Raw genomic sequence first — 16,823 nt, forward strand, 5'->3', positions numbered from 1 at the left:
CATGGAGTCGGTTTCTAACCATTTGTGGCCTGCTGGAGGTCATTTTGCAGGGCTCTGGCAGTGCTCCTCTTGTTCCTCCTTGCACAAAGGCGGGTCCTGCTGCCGGGTTGTTGCCCTCCTACGGCCCCCTCCATGTCTCCTGGTGTACTGGCCTGTCTCCTGGTAGCGCCTCCAGCCCCTGGACACTACACTGACAGACACAGCAAACCTTCTTGCCACAGCTCGCATTGATGTGCCATCCTGGATGAGCTGCACTACCTGAGCAACTTCTGTGGGTTGTAGAGTCCGTCTCATGCTACCACGAGTGTGAAAGCACAACCATCATTCAAAAGTGACCAAAACATCAGCAAGAAAACATTGGTACTGAGATGTGGTCTGTTGTCCCGACCTGCAGAACCAATCCTTTATTGAGGGTGTGTTGATAATTGCCAATAATTTCCATCTATTGTCTATTCCATTTGCACAACAGCATGTGAAATTGATTGTCAATTAGTGTTGCTTCCTAAGTGGACAGTTTGATTTCACAGAAGTTTGATTTACTTGGAGTTATATTTTGTTGTTTAAGTGTTCCCTTTATTTTTTGAGCAGTGTATATACACATACATATACAACATAAGAAGCGCTGAAATGCTGTATATAAATTATATAATGTCACGTTTCATGATAGTTCGTATTGTGCTGTCCTGAAATTGTCGATCTATTGCCATACGTGGTAGGGATTATCCTGATGTATACGTGAATACATGAATACAGCAATTTAACCTTTTTCATTGTAATATTGAACGATGAATACTTGGGAAAATGTATATAATTTGCCACAATAGTCTACTTACTTTGGCCAAAGCCTAATAATTGATTAGTGCTTTTTAATAATGGGAATCTGTCGGGATCAACCTCCTAAGCCGTCTATATGGGCACGCAGGTCATAGGAAGCTGAATAACATGATATCTTGACATCTGCAATCTGTTCCTAACTTATTTACATATTAAGAAAAATGTGTATTCCCCTGGAATAAGTGATTGGATCGCAGATATCAAGGTATCATTTTATTCAGCTTCCTATGACCTACATGCCCATATACACGGTTTAGAAGGGTTTATCCTACTGACAGATTCCCTTTAAATCTATATGGCAGGCAGCATTACGCGTCTGATGAAACAAGGCAGATAATTGACACTTTTTTCTTTATAGGTATTGGAAAAGAATGTGATCTTCATCGTTTTTATAACTGTGTATATCCATCACTTTGTAAGTTGTATAGAATATATTTATTTGTGGACTATAGTATTTTTCCTATATGTACTCGTACATGCACGGGGCACACAGGGGACTTGGTCATATGAAGCATAAGTCCAGCTGACTTGAGAAAGAAGTGATGGTAAACGGTGCAGCAACTATGTAAATATTTAATGTACTAGAAATGAGTAGTAGCTGATGATGTCTGATGAAATCACTGATTTTCTTGGAAATCCGAGTGTTTGATGCTTTGAAGACTAGACACGTGGTGATCAGTTGATTGCCATATCAGCTTTATGTTAAAAAGGTGATGTTTATATACAAGGCCTTGTCCCTATTTATAGTACAATCCAGTAACTCACAGGAAAAGTATTCTTCTATTATTAATTTCTGAGCTCAGAAATTAATTTCAGGGCTTTCTTGATTGTAGCTGTTCATATTTTTTTTTTACCATAGACAATAATAATAGACAACATTTTTGCGAACAATTAAGAACCCTGCAGAAAAAAAAGTGAATGGTTTAGATTATATTGTTAATATAATGTCTATAGTTTACGCAGAATAATACATTAACTGCGTAATGTACAGCAATAATTACAATCACAAAAGCCCACCCAAGTTTCTCCTAGATCAAAAACATCAAGGCAAAGGTCCATTATTCTTATGGACCTTCCTGAGTCAGAGGATTATCTTTTTTACTTTATTGGCATTTTCTTATTTTCTTGAAACCATTAGAGGAATTGAATTTGCAATCATATTTTACATTGTTGCCACGATAATTAATCAACACTCCATGATCGCAAAAAAATTAACTTGAAATAATTTAAAAAATGCTCCCTTGTCTAGATATTGCCATTTCATACTTGTGATGGTGTCCCAAAGAAGTTTCTTAATTAATTTCCAGAAAGTCTAAGTAACGTGTAAAGTGCTGGCGATCACACACACTAAGTATGTCTGCTTAGATCCACTTGTTTAAAGGCGTTGGTGTGATTATTAGTATTATGGAGGCCAACCTATAAGAATTGTAGTGGCTTCTTCTCACCAGCCATGGACACAATAAGTGGACATTCTTAGAGCAAGTAGCATGAAATGTCATTATCCAACAGAGAAATGTATTATTTATTGGCTGGACAAGTCATTTCATGTTTTACCTATAAACTGTAAGTAGTATTACTGTATGTGGTTAGACTGTACTGTGTCTACAGTTCAACTTGAGAAGGAAGAGCTATGTACTGTAGGAACGTACAATTCTACGTGCCCCGTTCCGTGTGAAGAGACAGACTATCCTGCGATCCTCTCATATTCAACATTTCCAAGTGACAAAGCTGCGGATTATCTCTCAACTAAACTTAACAAAAATGCTTCGTACATGAGGTAAGTGTGCGTGTACCAGTCTGAATTAAAGTTCTTCTGTTGTCACCTCATTACTAATATTTATCCACTTTCTCTTATTGATTTCAAAGAAATATCTGAGCTCATTGATGACCTCAGATTTTCTCAAGCTGGGATTTTATGGTCTGCAAACAGAGGAAGGCCAGGAGACTGGCAGCCAAACATCTTAATGCATAAAACATTATTCTATCACTAAGTACTTAAGCAACATAAATCATAGACAGCAAGTGACAAACATCAGCTGCTGTGTTCTAATGAACGGTCTATTGAGTTTAAATGAGTAACCTGAGGAAAGAATGTCTTGTACAGCTATTTCCTAGATAACAAAATGGACCGTCCACAAAGGAGGTCTCATTATTGTGTTCTTGTTATACTACATTATTGTAGTATTAGATCTTCGTCTTAAAGACAAAATAAACTGCTATATTTTTCAGAGTATAACACAATAGGAGGCACTTAGTTTTGATACCAGAGCTTCACTGGCCTAGGAGGAGGAAGAGAGAATAAAGGAAGGGGCTGGTGAGCACAGTGTTTGTATGTATGAGCTCAGTGCCGGATCGGAGGAGTCTCTGGCAGATATAAAGCAGGAGAGCCAGTAAGAAAGCTGATTCTCTCCTGCCCTGCACTGATCGGACAGGTCAGTGTTTGGCAGAAAGAAAGGCACTCTGCAACTATGTATGCATCACTGCAAAATGGTCAGAGTGATGAGGAGGAGCACTTCATGAGCCCACTGCCATATCACTGAGGAACTGGTGAGGATGGTCAGGCATTGCACAGGTGTGGGGAGATTGAGGGTTCTGACTGCAGACTATAGGAATCAGCCACTTTTAAGCAAGTGCTTAAAAAAATGATTCTTGCTTGTGAGCATAGTTATTGTTGACCGCTCATCAGGCATCACGTGACTCAGCTGCAGTCCAGCATCCAGCGTGTGCTTCCCCTCTCCTTTGCATTCATTGGTAAAGTGCGTGCTGGATGCTGGGCTGTGACGTGGGGTGAAACCATGCCCACAGACAATCAATCAGGGGGAGCGCGTCACTGGGTCACATCTGACTGCAGCCGTAACTTGATGTGACATCAGCGGATGTCAGAGCCGGCTGCAGCCGGGATCATGTGATGCCTGGTGAGCTGTCAGCAATAGCGCCGCTCACAGGCAAGAATCACAACACAAGGTAATTACAAAAAAATCGTATTTCCACCTTTTAAATCGATGGGGGCATTCTCTATAGTAGTGGACAATCTCTTGAAATTTAAATTACCCGTCCGACAATTTTTCTTAGGAAAATTACCTACTGTATTCTATTTAAAATGAATATTAACAAATCAATAATTTCTATTTTGTGTGAATGACATAACATCTGATCTTTTTTTTCTTTTTAGGAATAATTTGGTGTACATTGATATTAAATATCATGAGTTGAATTATAAAATAACCAAGCAACAGAAAGCTTTGTCATCTACTGAACTTCTTTGTAAGTTACTATACAAAAAAAAATCCTACTGAAACAGTTTTTATTTGTATTACTGTACTATCCAGCATAAAGTTCTCTGACTCCATTTTTAAACCATTTTTCCTTTATTCAAGAACTAGGCACTGCCATTAAAGATGATCCACTCTCTTGAAATCTGAAGTTGCAGATTTTGCCAAATTTTTCTCCAAAAATTTGACAAGCAGTGAATATATTTGTTGCAAATCTCAATATTGCAAAGGTTCTAATTTCCTTGAAAGCAAGTTGTATAATATGAAGATTAAAAAATAAGCTGTTATTAAGGTGCTGCTGTTACTACAATATATCACAGATTAAAGAATTCAAAGTCATTGTTATTGACTATTCAGGTACAGCACCCCCCTATCACACTTAAATCTTTGGATTAGTATTTGCAGACTAATTACTACTCTCAACAAACACAATCAAATTTTAGCCTCTTTCTCTCCCTATGTCTTATGAGCAGGAGCATAACTATAATGGGTGCAGGGGTTACAGTCTCACCAGGTCCCTGGAGTCTAAGAGGGCCCAAAAGGCCCCTTTAGCCCTTATGAGAAGATCAGTACTTTTAAAGATCCATGAGAGTTGAGGGCCCTGTTGGAGATTTTGCACTGGTGACCCTGCACTGTATGGTATGCCACTGGATATGAGCTGTCCCCTCTGAGCTCCTATCCCTTGGCTGTAAAATCCTAAAATGGAGCTACTTCGCTGGCCCCCATCTTTTATACTGGCTGTGAAAGTCACCCCTTATTGGCTGAACTAGACAATGTGATTGGAAACTCGGACACACCTGACTCTTCAGCAATGTGTAATTGTGTAAAATGGCATCGGGCATTATTATGTTGGCTATCCTCATGTCCAGTGGACCTGTGAATATCAGGAAATTCAAATTGTGGTTAATTTTCTGCGGATCGATCTGTTCATCTTTATTGCCATGTTTAGACAATAACTACTACAATATATTTGCAGCTCTGTAAAGTTCTACAAAGATATTCTGCACCAAAATATTGCAGAACCTTTTAATTAAATTTTTACAAAATGTTTCGGAGGATACCATTGCAAAAGTCCATCTTTTTTTCCACAAATATTCTTCCCCCAGCTCCCTCTCAGACTGATAGCTCATAAGTCATAATGTGTACTACAGTATACTCTACTCCTTACCAAGTTATCTTATAGAAATTGAAAATGTTCATATGTCCTTAAAGGCAATCTATCAGTAGAATCAACCCTCCTAAGCTGTCTATATGGGCATAAAGGTCATAGGAAGCTATATAAAATGATACCTTGATATCTGCAATCTGATGTCTTATTCCAGAGAAATCCATATTTTTCTTATATGTAAATGAGCATCAGAATCTGCCTCCAGGGCTTACCTTAAATAGAAGGGAGTGTTACTAGTGTGATGTGTGAGGGCCGCTCTCTGGTCTCCTGATCTCACTGCAGAGCTGTGTGTGATTACAACTGACACATCTGCAGGTTCCTCTCAGGGCTTCAACTTTCATCTCAAAGGCAGCCAGTGTTGCAATATTATTACAATATGGCAGAGCTGTGAGAGCTGCAGCAAATGTGTTTGCAAGGAGACAAAGTTCAGTTCTTCTGTCCTGTGTTAGTTACATATCTCACAATAGTAACATCCCCTTTTATTTATAATAAGCTCTGGAGGCAGATTCTCATACAGATAAGTGTCCTGCCCATAGCCTGGAATAGCTCATTTACATATAAGAAAAAAATGGATATCACTGAAATAAGATATCGGATCACAGATATTAGGGTATACTTTTATTCAGCTACCGACGACCTCATGCCCACATAAACAGCTTAGAAGGGTTGGTCCTACTGAGAGATTCCCTTTAAACCATCTTGACTAGTGATAAGTGAGCACTAAAATGCTCGGGTGCTCAAAGCTCGGGTCGAGCACATTGGAATACTCGGGTGCTCGACCCGAGCAACGAGCCCAATGTAAGTCTATGGGAAACTCGAGCATTTTTCTGGCGGTCCCCCCCGGTTGGTCTGCAGAAGGTCAAAAATTGCCCAAATGGATGGGAACAGTGCTCAATTAAATGTCAGGCAGAATATATAGGCAGACAGGCAGGCTATATATAGGAGGGTGCATGAAAAACATAGCAGGGCACTTGGAACACACTAGTGCCCTGCGATTTTCATGCACCCTTCTCTTTAAAAAAGCCGGCCATCAATTCAGCAGCAGCATACACCGGTACCCGACAATTTAGAACAGAAAGAATAGAGCATCTGACTAGCCCAGGGGATGGGGATGACTCGGTACCCGGGCCTTTGCCTTGGGGATGTCGCGGTGGTCGGCTCCCGGGCCTGTACCCTGGGGTCTCTCTTTAAAAAGGGTTGATGGTTTGTTTATTTTATAAAAGTTTGTGACGCCACCTGTGGTATCTGGTGAGAAGCACCAGCGCTGCTGCAGTCCACTGAGGCCGATGGTAAGGCAGCTCGATGCTATAGCTCCCCACAGGTGGAGCTAGGCCTCAGGGCAGCGTATCATGGGGGAATGCAGGACAGGCGAAACCCAGCCTGGTCAGAGCAAGAACAGGGACAGACACGATAGTCACTTCAGTACCTTTTACTGAAGGAAATTCAGGCACGTCCCGGAGCACTGTAGGATGAAGGGTGCATGTCAGGATCCTCCCCAATGAGCGGGTTTAGGGCCTCCTGTTTCTTGCCTCTGTGTAGTAAGTTTCTGACCTGCCTGGAGCTAGGCCTAACTTTGTCTCTGTCCTGCGCTGGCTGACCTTGTGGTAGGGCCTTTTCTTGGAGTACATGCTCCTCAGCTTGCGGGGCCTATGTGTCTCCCGGCTCTTTTACGTATCAGCACTTTAGCGATCCTGGGACTTGTAGTTCTCCAGGGATTCCGGTTATGCCTTACTGGGTCATAGAGATCCCGGTAAGCTTCGGATCCGGTGTCTGGTAAATGCTTCGGGGTGAGCAAGTTAATCTCCTCTGCCCCCTATGTACTAACTCTCCACTCGCCTTCGGCCTACTCGGGCCCTCACTAGGCTACTCACACTAACGGCAGCTTGCCGCGCTTCACCGATCTTATGGCGCCGGCACACCGAAAGCTCACTTCTCTGAGCTACACTGAGTCTTGGGCTGGATAAGCTCCACTGCAGGATAGCAATTGCAGGAGCTGGAACAGGCTTTTGTCCTCTGAGATAACTCTTCTCAGACTGTACTGGACTCACTGCTAAACCAGACTGAACTAGACTCTTGACTGACTGACTGCTGCCTGGCTCCACCTTACCTATTTATATATCCCTAATGGGCTCCCTCTGCTGGTCTGAGGTGGAAGGTGGAGATGTGTGAACGGTATGGGGGCCTCTTGTGGAGGAATCCATCAATGCACTCTTCTAGGATCTGTGATGGGCGTCACATTCCCCCCTAGTAAAGCTCAGCACTCCCGGGCTGAAGTACATTTTATAACAACAGGAAAACAAGAACAATGCGTTAACAATCTCGCCTTTATGGGAGGCACCAAGCTTAAACATTGCATAACAATATTAACAAATACAAAGCGTCCTCAGAATTCAAGTCTCTTGTGGTGAGGTTCCCAGGAAGGATGTCCATCTCACAGGGTAGAGTACTTGGTGGTTTTGAGGGACCTGTCCCAAACCCTCAACGTAGGACCTGGGGTGGCTGCAGGGCTTGAAGATCCCGAGTTGGACCTCCAATAGAGCCACTCCAGACAGGTTTTTCTTCTGAGGTCACCTAAAGGGGCACTCCAGGGAGCGCAATTATGTACAAAAGCAGTTTTTGGGCTGCACACAGTCCTCAGCCTCGAAGTTCTTTATGCAAACAATAAAGGAAATTAATGAGGTAAAGCGCAAATGAATAAAGACATACATTTAAGAAAGTGCATAATAATACAGTACATTTCAATTAAATAAACCAAGGGTAACTATCTACATTTTCAGAAATTTAACCATTTACTGAGTGTACCTAACAGGGTTTTTACCTCTCGTGCTACGTGTTGATCTGCGTAGTGCGGTGGTCTGTGGGGTATCAGAGTCTGTATTGTCACTTACCCTACCAGTTCTACGTGTGACCAAGTTGTAAAACTGCCTTAACCTCTCTCTTGGACTGGCAAGTTCACCATTGGCTGGGCCCGCTTGCTCTGCTCCTACCTGGGATCCTTCATCCGGGGATACTTCTTGAGCTGGCTCTTCTGCAGCACTTACAGGTTCAACTTGCTGTGGAGGGTTTTCTGGCTGTTCGTAGAATTGGAGTACTGGGGTGATTACTGCTCCTCCTATTTGAGGCCTGGGAAGTCTCCTAGGTCAGTGTGTATCACTGCTTCTTTACGTTCTTTTTGGACATTAAGAGGCACTTCTTCTTGGGGTTTCAGTAGGTCTGGACACAACTTTAGGTGGTCCCTGGACACTGTAGCAGACGTTCTTCCTCCATCTCAACTGATTATGCAGGTCTTCTTGTTATCAAATCTTGACGGTAACACAGTGTAGGGTTCTCTCTCCCACTGGTCATCAAGTTTGTGATTTCTTCTTTTCCTTTTCAATACTGTTTCACCAGGTGTGAAGGGTTCTGCTGGTGCGTTTTTGTTGTAGTGAGTCTCCTGCTTTTCTCTCACCCGAGTGAGACTGTCCTCGACACAGGCTTGTACTCTTCTGTACTGCTCCTGTCTGGTCGTGTCCCAGTCCTCAGTGGTCATATCAGTTTCAGGCTCAACATCACCAAGCTCCAGATCCATGGGTAGCTTTCCTGGCCTTGCCCGCATGAGATATGCATGGAGTGCAATTGGTGGAACTTACTGGTATATGATTATACAGATCTATAAGATCAGGCAGTAGGTCTGGCCACTGGTTTCTCTCCTCAAGTGGTATGGTCTTTAGCAGGTCGATGATGATGTTGTTCATCTTTTCGCAGAGACCGTTGGTTTGTGGGTGGTACGGTGTAGTTCTTATCTTTTTACACCCGTAGAAATGGCAGAACTCCTTGAACAACTCAGCCTCAAAGGCCGGGCCTTGGTCTGTCAGCACCCGCTCAGGATAACCATGGGGTCTACAGAAATACGCTTGGAACGTCTTGGCTGCTGTCTCTGCCGTCAGGTCTTTGACGGGGGCGACCACCAGGAAACGTGAGTAGTGATCCACCATGGTCAGAGCATAAGAGTACCCTGACCTACTGGGGGACAGCTTTACATGGTCCAGGGCCACGATCTCCAGGGGTCGAGTCGTCTTGATGGGTTGCAGGAGTGCCTTCTGGCTGCTGTAGTCTTTTCTTCTAAGGCCACAGGGTCCACAGTCTCAGCACCACCGTTCAATGGAGCTGCGCATTCCTACCTAGTAGAATTGACACTTCAGCTGGGTCTCTAGCTTTTTCCAGCCAAAGTGCCCCGCCTGATCATGGTAAGCTTCTAATACCATCTGGATGTCTGTCTTTGGGACCACTATCTGCCATACCATCTCATAGGTTCTTGGATTGACGTACCTCCGGCACAGCTTCTCACGGTAGATAAACAGCCGGCTTCTCTCGTTCCACAGCTGCTTTGCTCGCAGAGACGCTTCCTTCTCCAGGGAGGCACCCTCTTGGGTTATCAGCTTCTTGATGCGGCTGACAACCGGGTCACTGTCCTGGGTCTCTTTCCAGCTGTGGTGAGGCAGGGGGTTTAACGTCTTTTCACGCTGCTTCCTGGAGGCTCGTTGCTCGTGGATCATCCCACTCCGGTGAAAGGCAGGTAGCTCTATCTCTTTCAGGTCATCCACTTCTTCTTCTGTGTCTGACTGGTGAGGCATCCTAGACAGGGCATCGGCATTGGCGTTCTTGCGGCCCGCCCGGTATTTAATTGTAAATTGGTAGTTTGGCAGCCGAGCCATCCATCGTTGATCCAGTGCCCCCAAGTTAGCTGTTTCAAGATGGGTCAAGGGGTTGTTATCAGTAAAGGCAGTGAACTTACTGGAGGCCAGGTAGTGCTTAAACCTTTCAGTGATGGCCCAGACCAAGGCCAGGAACTCCAACTTGAAGCTGCTATAGTTCTCTGGGTTTCTCTCGGTCGGGCGGAGCTACCTGCTTGCGTATGCGATCACTTTCTTTTGGCCTTTCTGCTTCAGACTTAGGACAGCACCCAGCCCTTCATTGCTGGCATCTGTATACAGCAGAAACGGTTGGCTGTAGTCAGGGTAGGCTAGGATCTCATCACCTGTCAGGATCTCCTTCATCTCCGGAAATGACTCGGCTTGCTCCTTACCCCAATGGAATGGGTTTTTTTTGCCTTTGGGGACTGCCCTACAAGGAGGTCTTGCAGAGGAGCTGCTTTCTTGGTGTAATCTTTTACAAACCTCCGGTAGTATCCTACTAGTCCCAGGAACTGACGTACCTCCTTGAGGTTCTTCGGCTCCGGCAACTTCTGGATGGCTGTGACTTTCTCTGGGTCTGGTGCTTCCCCTTCCAGACTGACAATGTGCCCCAGGTACTGTACCTTTCTCTTGAGCAGGTGGCACTTTGAGGGCTTCAACTTCATCCCGTACCGGGACAGTGACTCAAATACCTCTGCCAGGTGTTTCAATTGGTCCTCGTATGTTCTGGAGTACACTATTACATCGTCCAGGTAAAGTAATACAGTCTCGAAGTTGCGGTGTCCCAGGCAGCACTCCATCAATCTCTGGAACGTTCTGGGGGCATTGCACAGTCCAAACGGCATACTGTTGAACTCGCAGAGTCCCATCGGGGTGGTGAAGGCCGTCTTCTCCCGATCCTCCTCAGCCACAGCTACTTGCCAGTACCCACTAGTGAGGTTAAGTGTGGAAAAGTAATTTGCAGACTTTAAGGCAGCTAGGGACTCCTCTATGCATGGTAAAGGGTATGCATCTTTATGTGTAATGCGATTTACTTGACGGTAATCTACACACATTCTCATGCTCCCGTCCTTTTTCCTAACTAGCACTAGGGGAGCTGCCCAGGGACTACAACTATCCCTTATTACTCCCGCCTTCCTCATGTCCTGCAGCATTTCCTTAGCCTTCTGGTAGTGAGCTGGTGGTATAGGCCTATAACGTTCTTTGATTGGGGGGTGGTCGCCTGTGGGGATATAATGTTGAACCCCCTTAATCCTCCCGAAGTCAAGAGGATGTTTAATGAACACCTGCGAGTATTCTTGAACCACCCAGTGTACACCCTGTTTTTGATGGGTAGGAGTGGTGTCTGTCCCAACGTGGAGCTGTTGACACCAATCCTCCACCTGGGTTGCAGGGTCATTATCCTCCACTTAGTCTGGTGAAGTTAAGGACTCCGACCTCATGAATGCAATTGTTATTGACAGCATGTAATTTGGCAACAGTGGCATAACGTGGCAGTCTGACCTCATCTTCCCCTAAATTGAGAAGATGGACGGGCACCCTCCCATTACGTACATCTACCACTCCTTTGGCGGTTAAGAGCGTGGGTCTGTGCTCGGAGCAACGGGGTTCTACTACCGCCTGGTAGCTCTGTCCTCTAAGACCTATAGCAGCTCTACACCATATGAGCATTTCACTCATTGGGGGGATGACAATGGGTATGGGGTCTGTTACCCGCACGTTACCGATTTCACCGTCTGCTAACCTTACTTGCTGTTGATACATCAGGACTCGGATTTCCCTCTGCAGTGCCCTCCTCTGTCTCGGCCTGGCAGTGTCGGCTATCTGTTGGAGCAAGAACACAACTTCTCCCAAACAATTACCAACAATTTTAGTGCCAAGTACCATATACGGGTTGGTGTCATCAGGATTAGTCTCTACTACAATTAGCCCCTGGTCCTTCAGCTACACTCTCCCCACCTTTACAGTTACATTCTTAACCCCGAGTAGGTTAAGGGGGAGTCCGTTTGAGGCATATACAGAAAGATTTGGAGCTGGCGGACGTAGGTCGTCCATGGACCAGAACCTCTTGCAGAGGACGTCAGGCATGATGGTTACCTGAGATCCTGTGTCCAGCAGAGCATGCGTCGGTATCCCGTCCAGCACAATGGACAGGAAAGGTCTTCCTCCGACGAACCTGTTGCACCAGTCTGATGGGCCTGGTGAATTTACTCTTGGGTGTCGGCCCTCGGACCCAGGGTTTTCTCGTTTAAAGGACAATTCTGGGCGATGTGTCCGGTCTTGCGGCAGCGGTAGCAGGCAGGGTCCTTCTGTGGACGGCGCTGGTCACTGGTCCTCGAAGAGGACGATGTTGGCCTCCTCCTCCTTCACATCCAGGGTACATCCTCAGGGCTATCGGCTAACAGGATTTTCCCTCCTTCCTCGGGCTCCGTCCGCAGCTGCAGAGCACTCAGCACAGTGGTCAGGGTTTTGCTCAACTGACGCACTTCAGAGCGCAGAGTGTCCAATTCTCTAGGGGACATTGCTGGAACCTTAGCTTCAGCAGCCACCGGGGAAAAGGTGGGTGTAGCAGGCACTGGGGTAGCCCCACCCTGGTAACATTGGATGGCATTTGTTTCCAGGGGCTGCAGTCCTTTTATAGCCATGTCCTTAAGATTATCAAAGGTGGAATCTGGATGATCCAGGAACCACCAACGCACGGTCCTGCTCTCCTCTGGAGACCTCAGTCCCCGGACAAACTGGTCCTTCAGCATTTTGTTTTCGTTTTCAATGCTGGCTGGACTGACCTGTTTAAGAGCCCGCAGGGCCCCCTGTAGACGCCAGGCGTAGTCCCGAACATTGTCCTCCGGTTGTTGGGAACAGTTGTAGAACCTCATCCGGAGGTCCGCCTCAGTAAGGTCCTCAAAGACAGTCTGTAGTTTTTGAAATATTGCGGACACTGACTCCTGGTCTGCGGCCGACCATGTTTCCACTTCCCGTTCCGCAGCACCGGTCAGTTGTCCTAATACGACAGCGGTTCTTTGCTTGTCTGTCATGGAGTACATATCCAAGATACCACATATCATCCGTTTGAATCCAGACAGGGTTTGCCGCTGTACTGGGGGAGTCACTTTGCTCCAGGAATGTACGGTAAAGTCATAGGAATGACAGGTGTTACAGGCGCTGCTGGTGGAGCGGCGGCTTCGGCCTGCTCATCATCGGGCGCGGGTTGAACCTCAGGGACGTTGACCGGCATGTCGGTGTTCTGCTGCTCGTCGGACATTCTGGCGCCCCCCTAGTTAACCGTGGCCTACCTTCTAGTTTTTCTTCCGGTAGGCCGCGGCTCTACAGGTGACGGTTGTCTTCAGGACCTTGCGTCGCTTGCGTCCTAAGTCAGAGCGTGCAGCGACGCTCCTTACAGGACCTGACGCTTCCTGGTTTGACGTCGAGGCTTGGGGCGTGTCCGAAGCTTCACGCTCTTTTGCAGGTACGCCCCTAATTTTCCAGCGGTTACGCCCTTCTTCTTGCTCAGCGGCCCAACAATGGCGGCAATCTTCACCACAGTCAAATATACAGTTCACTTTAATAAAGGCGCACAGTACCCGGTGGCAACGGGCATAACACTACGTCGTTGCAGCGGGCACGCGATCCTGTTCATGACGCCAGGAGAGATGACTAGCCCAGGGGATGGGGATGACTCGGTACCCGGGCCTTTGCCTTGGGGATGTCGCGGTGGTCGGCTCCCGGGCTCGTACCCTGGGGTCTCTCTTTAAAAAGGGTTGATGGTTTGTTTATTTTATAAAAGTTCGTGACGCCACCTGTGGTATCTGGTGAGAAGCACCAGCGCTGCGGCAGTCCACTGAGGCCGATGATAAGGCAGCTCGATGGTATAGCTCCCCACAGGTGGAGCTAGGCCTCAGGGCAGCGTATGACGGGGGGAATGCAGGACAGGCGAAACCCAGCCGGGTCAGAGCAAGAAAAGGGACAGACACGATAGTCACTTCAGTACCTTTTACTGATGGAAATTCAGGCACGTCCCAGAGCACTGTAGGGTGAAGGGTGCATGTCAGGATCCTCCCCAATGAGCGGGTTTAGGGCCTCGTGTTTCTTGCCTCTGCGTAGTAAGTTTCTGACCTGCCTGGAGCTAGGCCTAACTTTGTCTCTGTCCTGCGCTGGCTGACCTTGTGGTAGGGCCTTTTCTTGGTGTACATGCTCCTCAGCTTGCGGGGCCTATGTGTCTCCCGGCTCTGTTACGTATCAGCACTTTAGCGATCCTGGGACTTGTAGTTCTCCAGGGATTCCGGTTATGCCTTACTGGGTCATAGAGATCCCGGTAAGTTTCGGACACGGTGTCCGGTAAAGCTTCGGGGTGAGCAAGTTAAGCTCCTCTGCCCCCTATGTACTAACTCTCCACTCGCCTTTGGCCTACTCGGGCCCTCACTAGGCTACTCACACTAACGGCAGCTTGCCGCGCTTCACCGATCTTATGGCGCCGGCACACCGAAAGCTCACTTCTCTAAGCTACATTGAGTCTTGGGCGGGATAAGCTCCACTGCAGGATAGCAATTGCAGGAGTTGGAACAGGCTTTTGTCCTCTGAGATAACTCTTCTCAGACTGTACTGGACTCACTGCTAAACCAGACTGAACTAGACTCTTGACTGACTGACTGCTGCCTGGCTCCACCTTCCCTATTTATATATCCCTAACGGGCTCCCTCTGCTGGTCTGAGTTGGAAGGTGGAGATGTGTGAACGGTATGGGGGCCTCTTGTAGTAGCCTGGGAAGCTCCGTGGGTACTACCCCCTTCCCAGGCTTCAAACATCTTCCTTAGCCGTCTGCTTAACCTCCCCTAGAGACTAAAATTACGGGGAACCCCACGCCAATTTTTTTTTTTATAAATCCTTTAGTTTAACACTAAATGACAAGTACAGTAATCAACACTTTCACTGTACTTATTATATATGTGACTGACATGTTTCTATCTATCTAATCTATGTGTGATGCTCTATTCTTTCTGTTCTAAATTGTCTGGTACCGATGATGAATTGCCAGCCGGCTTTTTTAAAGAGACGGTGCATGAAAACACTAGTATTTTTTTTTTATAAATCCTTTAACACTAAATGACAAGTACAGTAACCAACACTGTCACTGTACTTATTATATATGTGACTGACATGTTTCTGTGTATCTAATCTATGTGTGATGCTCTATTCTTTCTGTTCGAAATTGTCGGGTACCGGTGTATGCCGCTGATGAATTGCCGGCTTTTCATGTTTCACTGTGAGCACTGTTCCCATCGATTTAGGCAATCACTGTAATGCCACAACCACCATGGCTGTGGCATTACTGTGAGTGGCAGACAATCCCTCCATGATAGGTGCTCTAAATAGCGCCAAACATGCAGGACGGGGACCCGAGCTCCTGCCCAAGCATCTCGAAAGTACTCGGCGAGCTCCGAGCATCTCGAGTACTGAGATGCTCGGGCGAGTACCGAGCAGTGGCGAGCATGCTCGCTCATCACTAATCTTGACCTATAAAATATGCCAAAAGTAGTGCAGAAAAATATATGAATCCCCTGTTCCTAATACTGAATTGTTATACTCAGGGGTAGAGCCCTTTGCAGGAGTACATTGAGCTCCATGTTTACAACAATGTCCTTTCCTAAAATACTTCCAATGAAGCACACCATGATTTTTTTCTGTTGATTTTGTACAAATCCAAAAGAGAAAAATCAGGGGCATACTCCCATGCTTGCAACTCTTTGGCTGATCAAATAGAGTCATAATAATAGAGATCAGAGTCTAAATTTTTGCCGGAAATTTTGATTTTTGTGTGGGCTTTTATTTAGCAATTAGGCAAAGATAAATCTTCATTTTCACAAATATTCAATGGAATTGCTTAGCAGATGCCATCCTCGCCCCAACTGAGCAAGTATGCTTTTGATGTCCTATGTGCTGTAGATAGTTTATGGATAGAAATGTTAGAAATAATACATTTGTGAGTATAACTAATTTAACAGATTCTCCCATTGTGTTGTATTTTAGCTAACGTGGGTGGCCAGATGGGTCTGTTCTGTGGAGCAAGCATGATTACAATTATTGAGATTCTAGAGTTTCTGCTGACTAACTTCTTCTGGTTATGTGCCTTCCTCATTCTGAAAGTTCCCAATATCTCACAATGGACTGACAGCCAGTCAAGATATAAACAGGAGAGGCAAGAATGCTAATGACCAGTCTATTATCTGTTTTTTCATCGCTAATATTATTTTCCATATATTCTTATATATGCAAATCTTTTTGCTAAGTGAGTGCTTTAAATAATGAATGTAATGCATATTTTGAATGAATTTTATAGATTTTAAAATTGAATAGGTCAGTAGAATTAACCCTGCTTAGTCTTCTGCATGAGCATTCAGGAATAGGAAGCTGAATGAAATGACAGCTTGATATCTGCAATCCAATGTCTTATTCTTCTTTAACATTTCATCAACTTCCATCTCACAAGCAGTTAGTGTGGGGAAGGGCAGATGAATAGCAGCGCTGACAACGCTACAGTGGCATGTAAAAATTTGGCAACCCTGGTCAAAATTACTGTTATTGTGAACAGTTAAGCAAGTTGAAGATGAAATGATTTCTAAAAGGCCTAACGTTAAAGATGACACATTTCCTTTGTATTTTAGGCTATATATATAAGTTTGGGCACCCTTGCAGATTTGTGTGCTCAAATAATTTTGACCAAGGTTTCAGACCTTAATTAGCCTGTTAGGGTTCTGGCTTGTTCACTATCATTGTTAGGAAAGGCCAAGTGATGGGTTCTTCTAAGCAGCTGCCGGGCACACTGAAAATAAAAGTGGTGGAGGCCCACAAAGCAGGAGAAGGATATAAGGGGATAGCATAG

General features: G+C 45.5%; 1 protein-coding gene across 1 annotated transcript in view; it reads left to right on the top strand.

Moving 5' to 3' along the window:
• Positions 1-16,515, top strand: part of ASIC5 (acid sensing ion channel subunit family member 5) — a 59,913-nt gene extending 43,398 nt beyond the window's left edge. The window contains exons 7-10 of the mRNA XM_073649477.1: positions 1,193-1,249; positions 2,443-2,611; positions 4,007-4,098; positions 15,971-16,515. Of these exons, the coding sequence (XP_073505578.1) occupies positions 1,193-1,249; positions 2,443-2,611; positions 4,007-4,098; positions 15,971-16,152 (500 nt within the window). The 3' untranslated portion in view covers positions 16,153-16,515. The remainder of the gene's footprint in view (positions 1-1,192; positions 1,250-2,442; positions 2,612-4,006; positions 4,099-15,970) is intronic.
• The last annotated feature ends 308 nt before the right edge of the window (positions 16,516-16,823 follow it).

Source organism: Phyllobates terribilis, unplaced genomic scaffold, assembly GCF_046119375.1.
Source record: "Phyllobates terribilis strain yellow unplaced genomic scaffold, ASM4611937v1 Scaffold_1__5_contigs__length_1240528914, whole genome shotgun sequence".
NCBI classification, from domain to species: Eukaryota; Metazoa; Chordata; class Amphibia; order Anura; family Dendrobatidae; genus Phyllobates; species Phyllobates terribilis.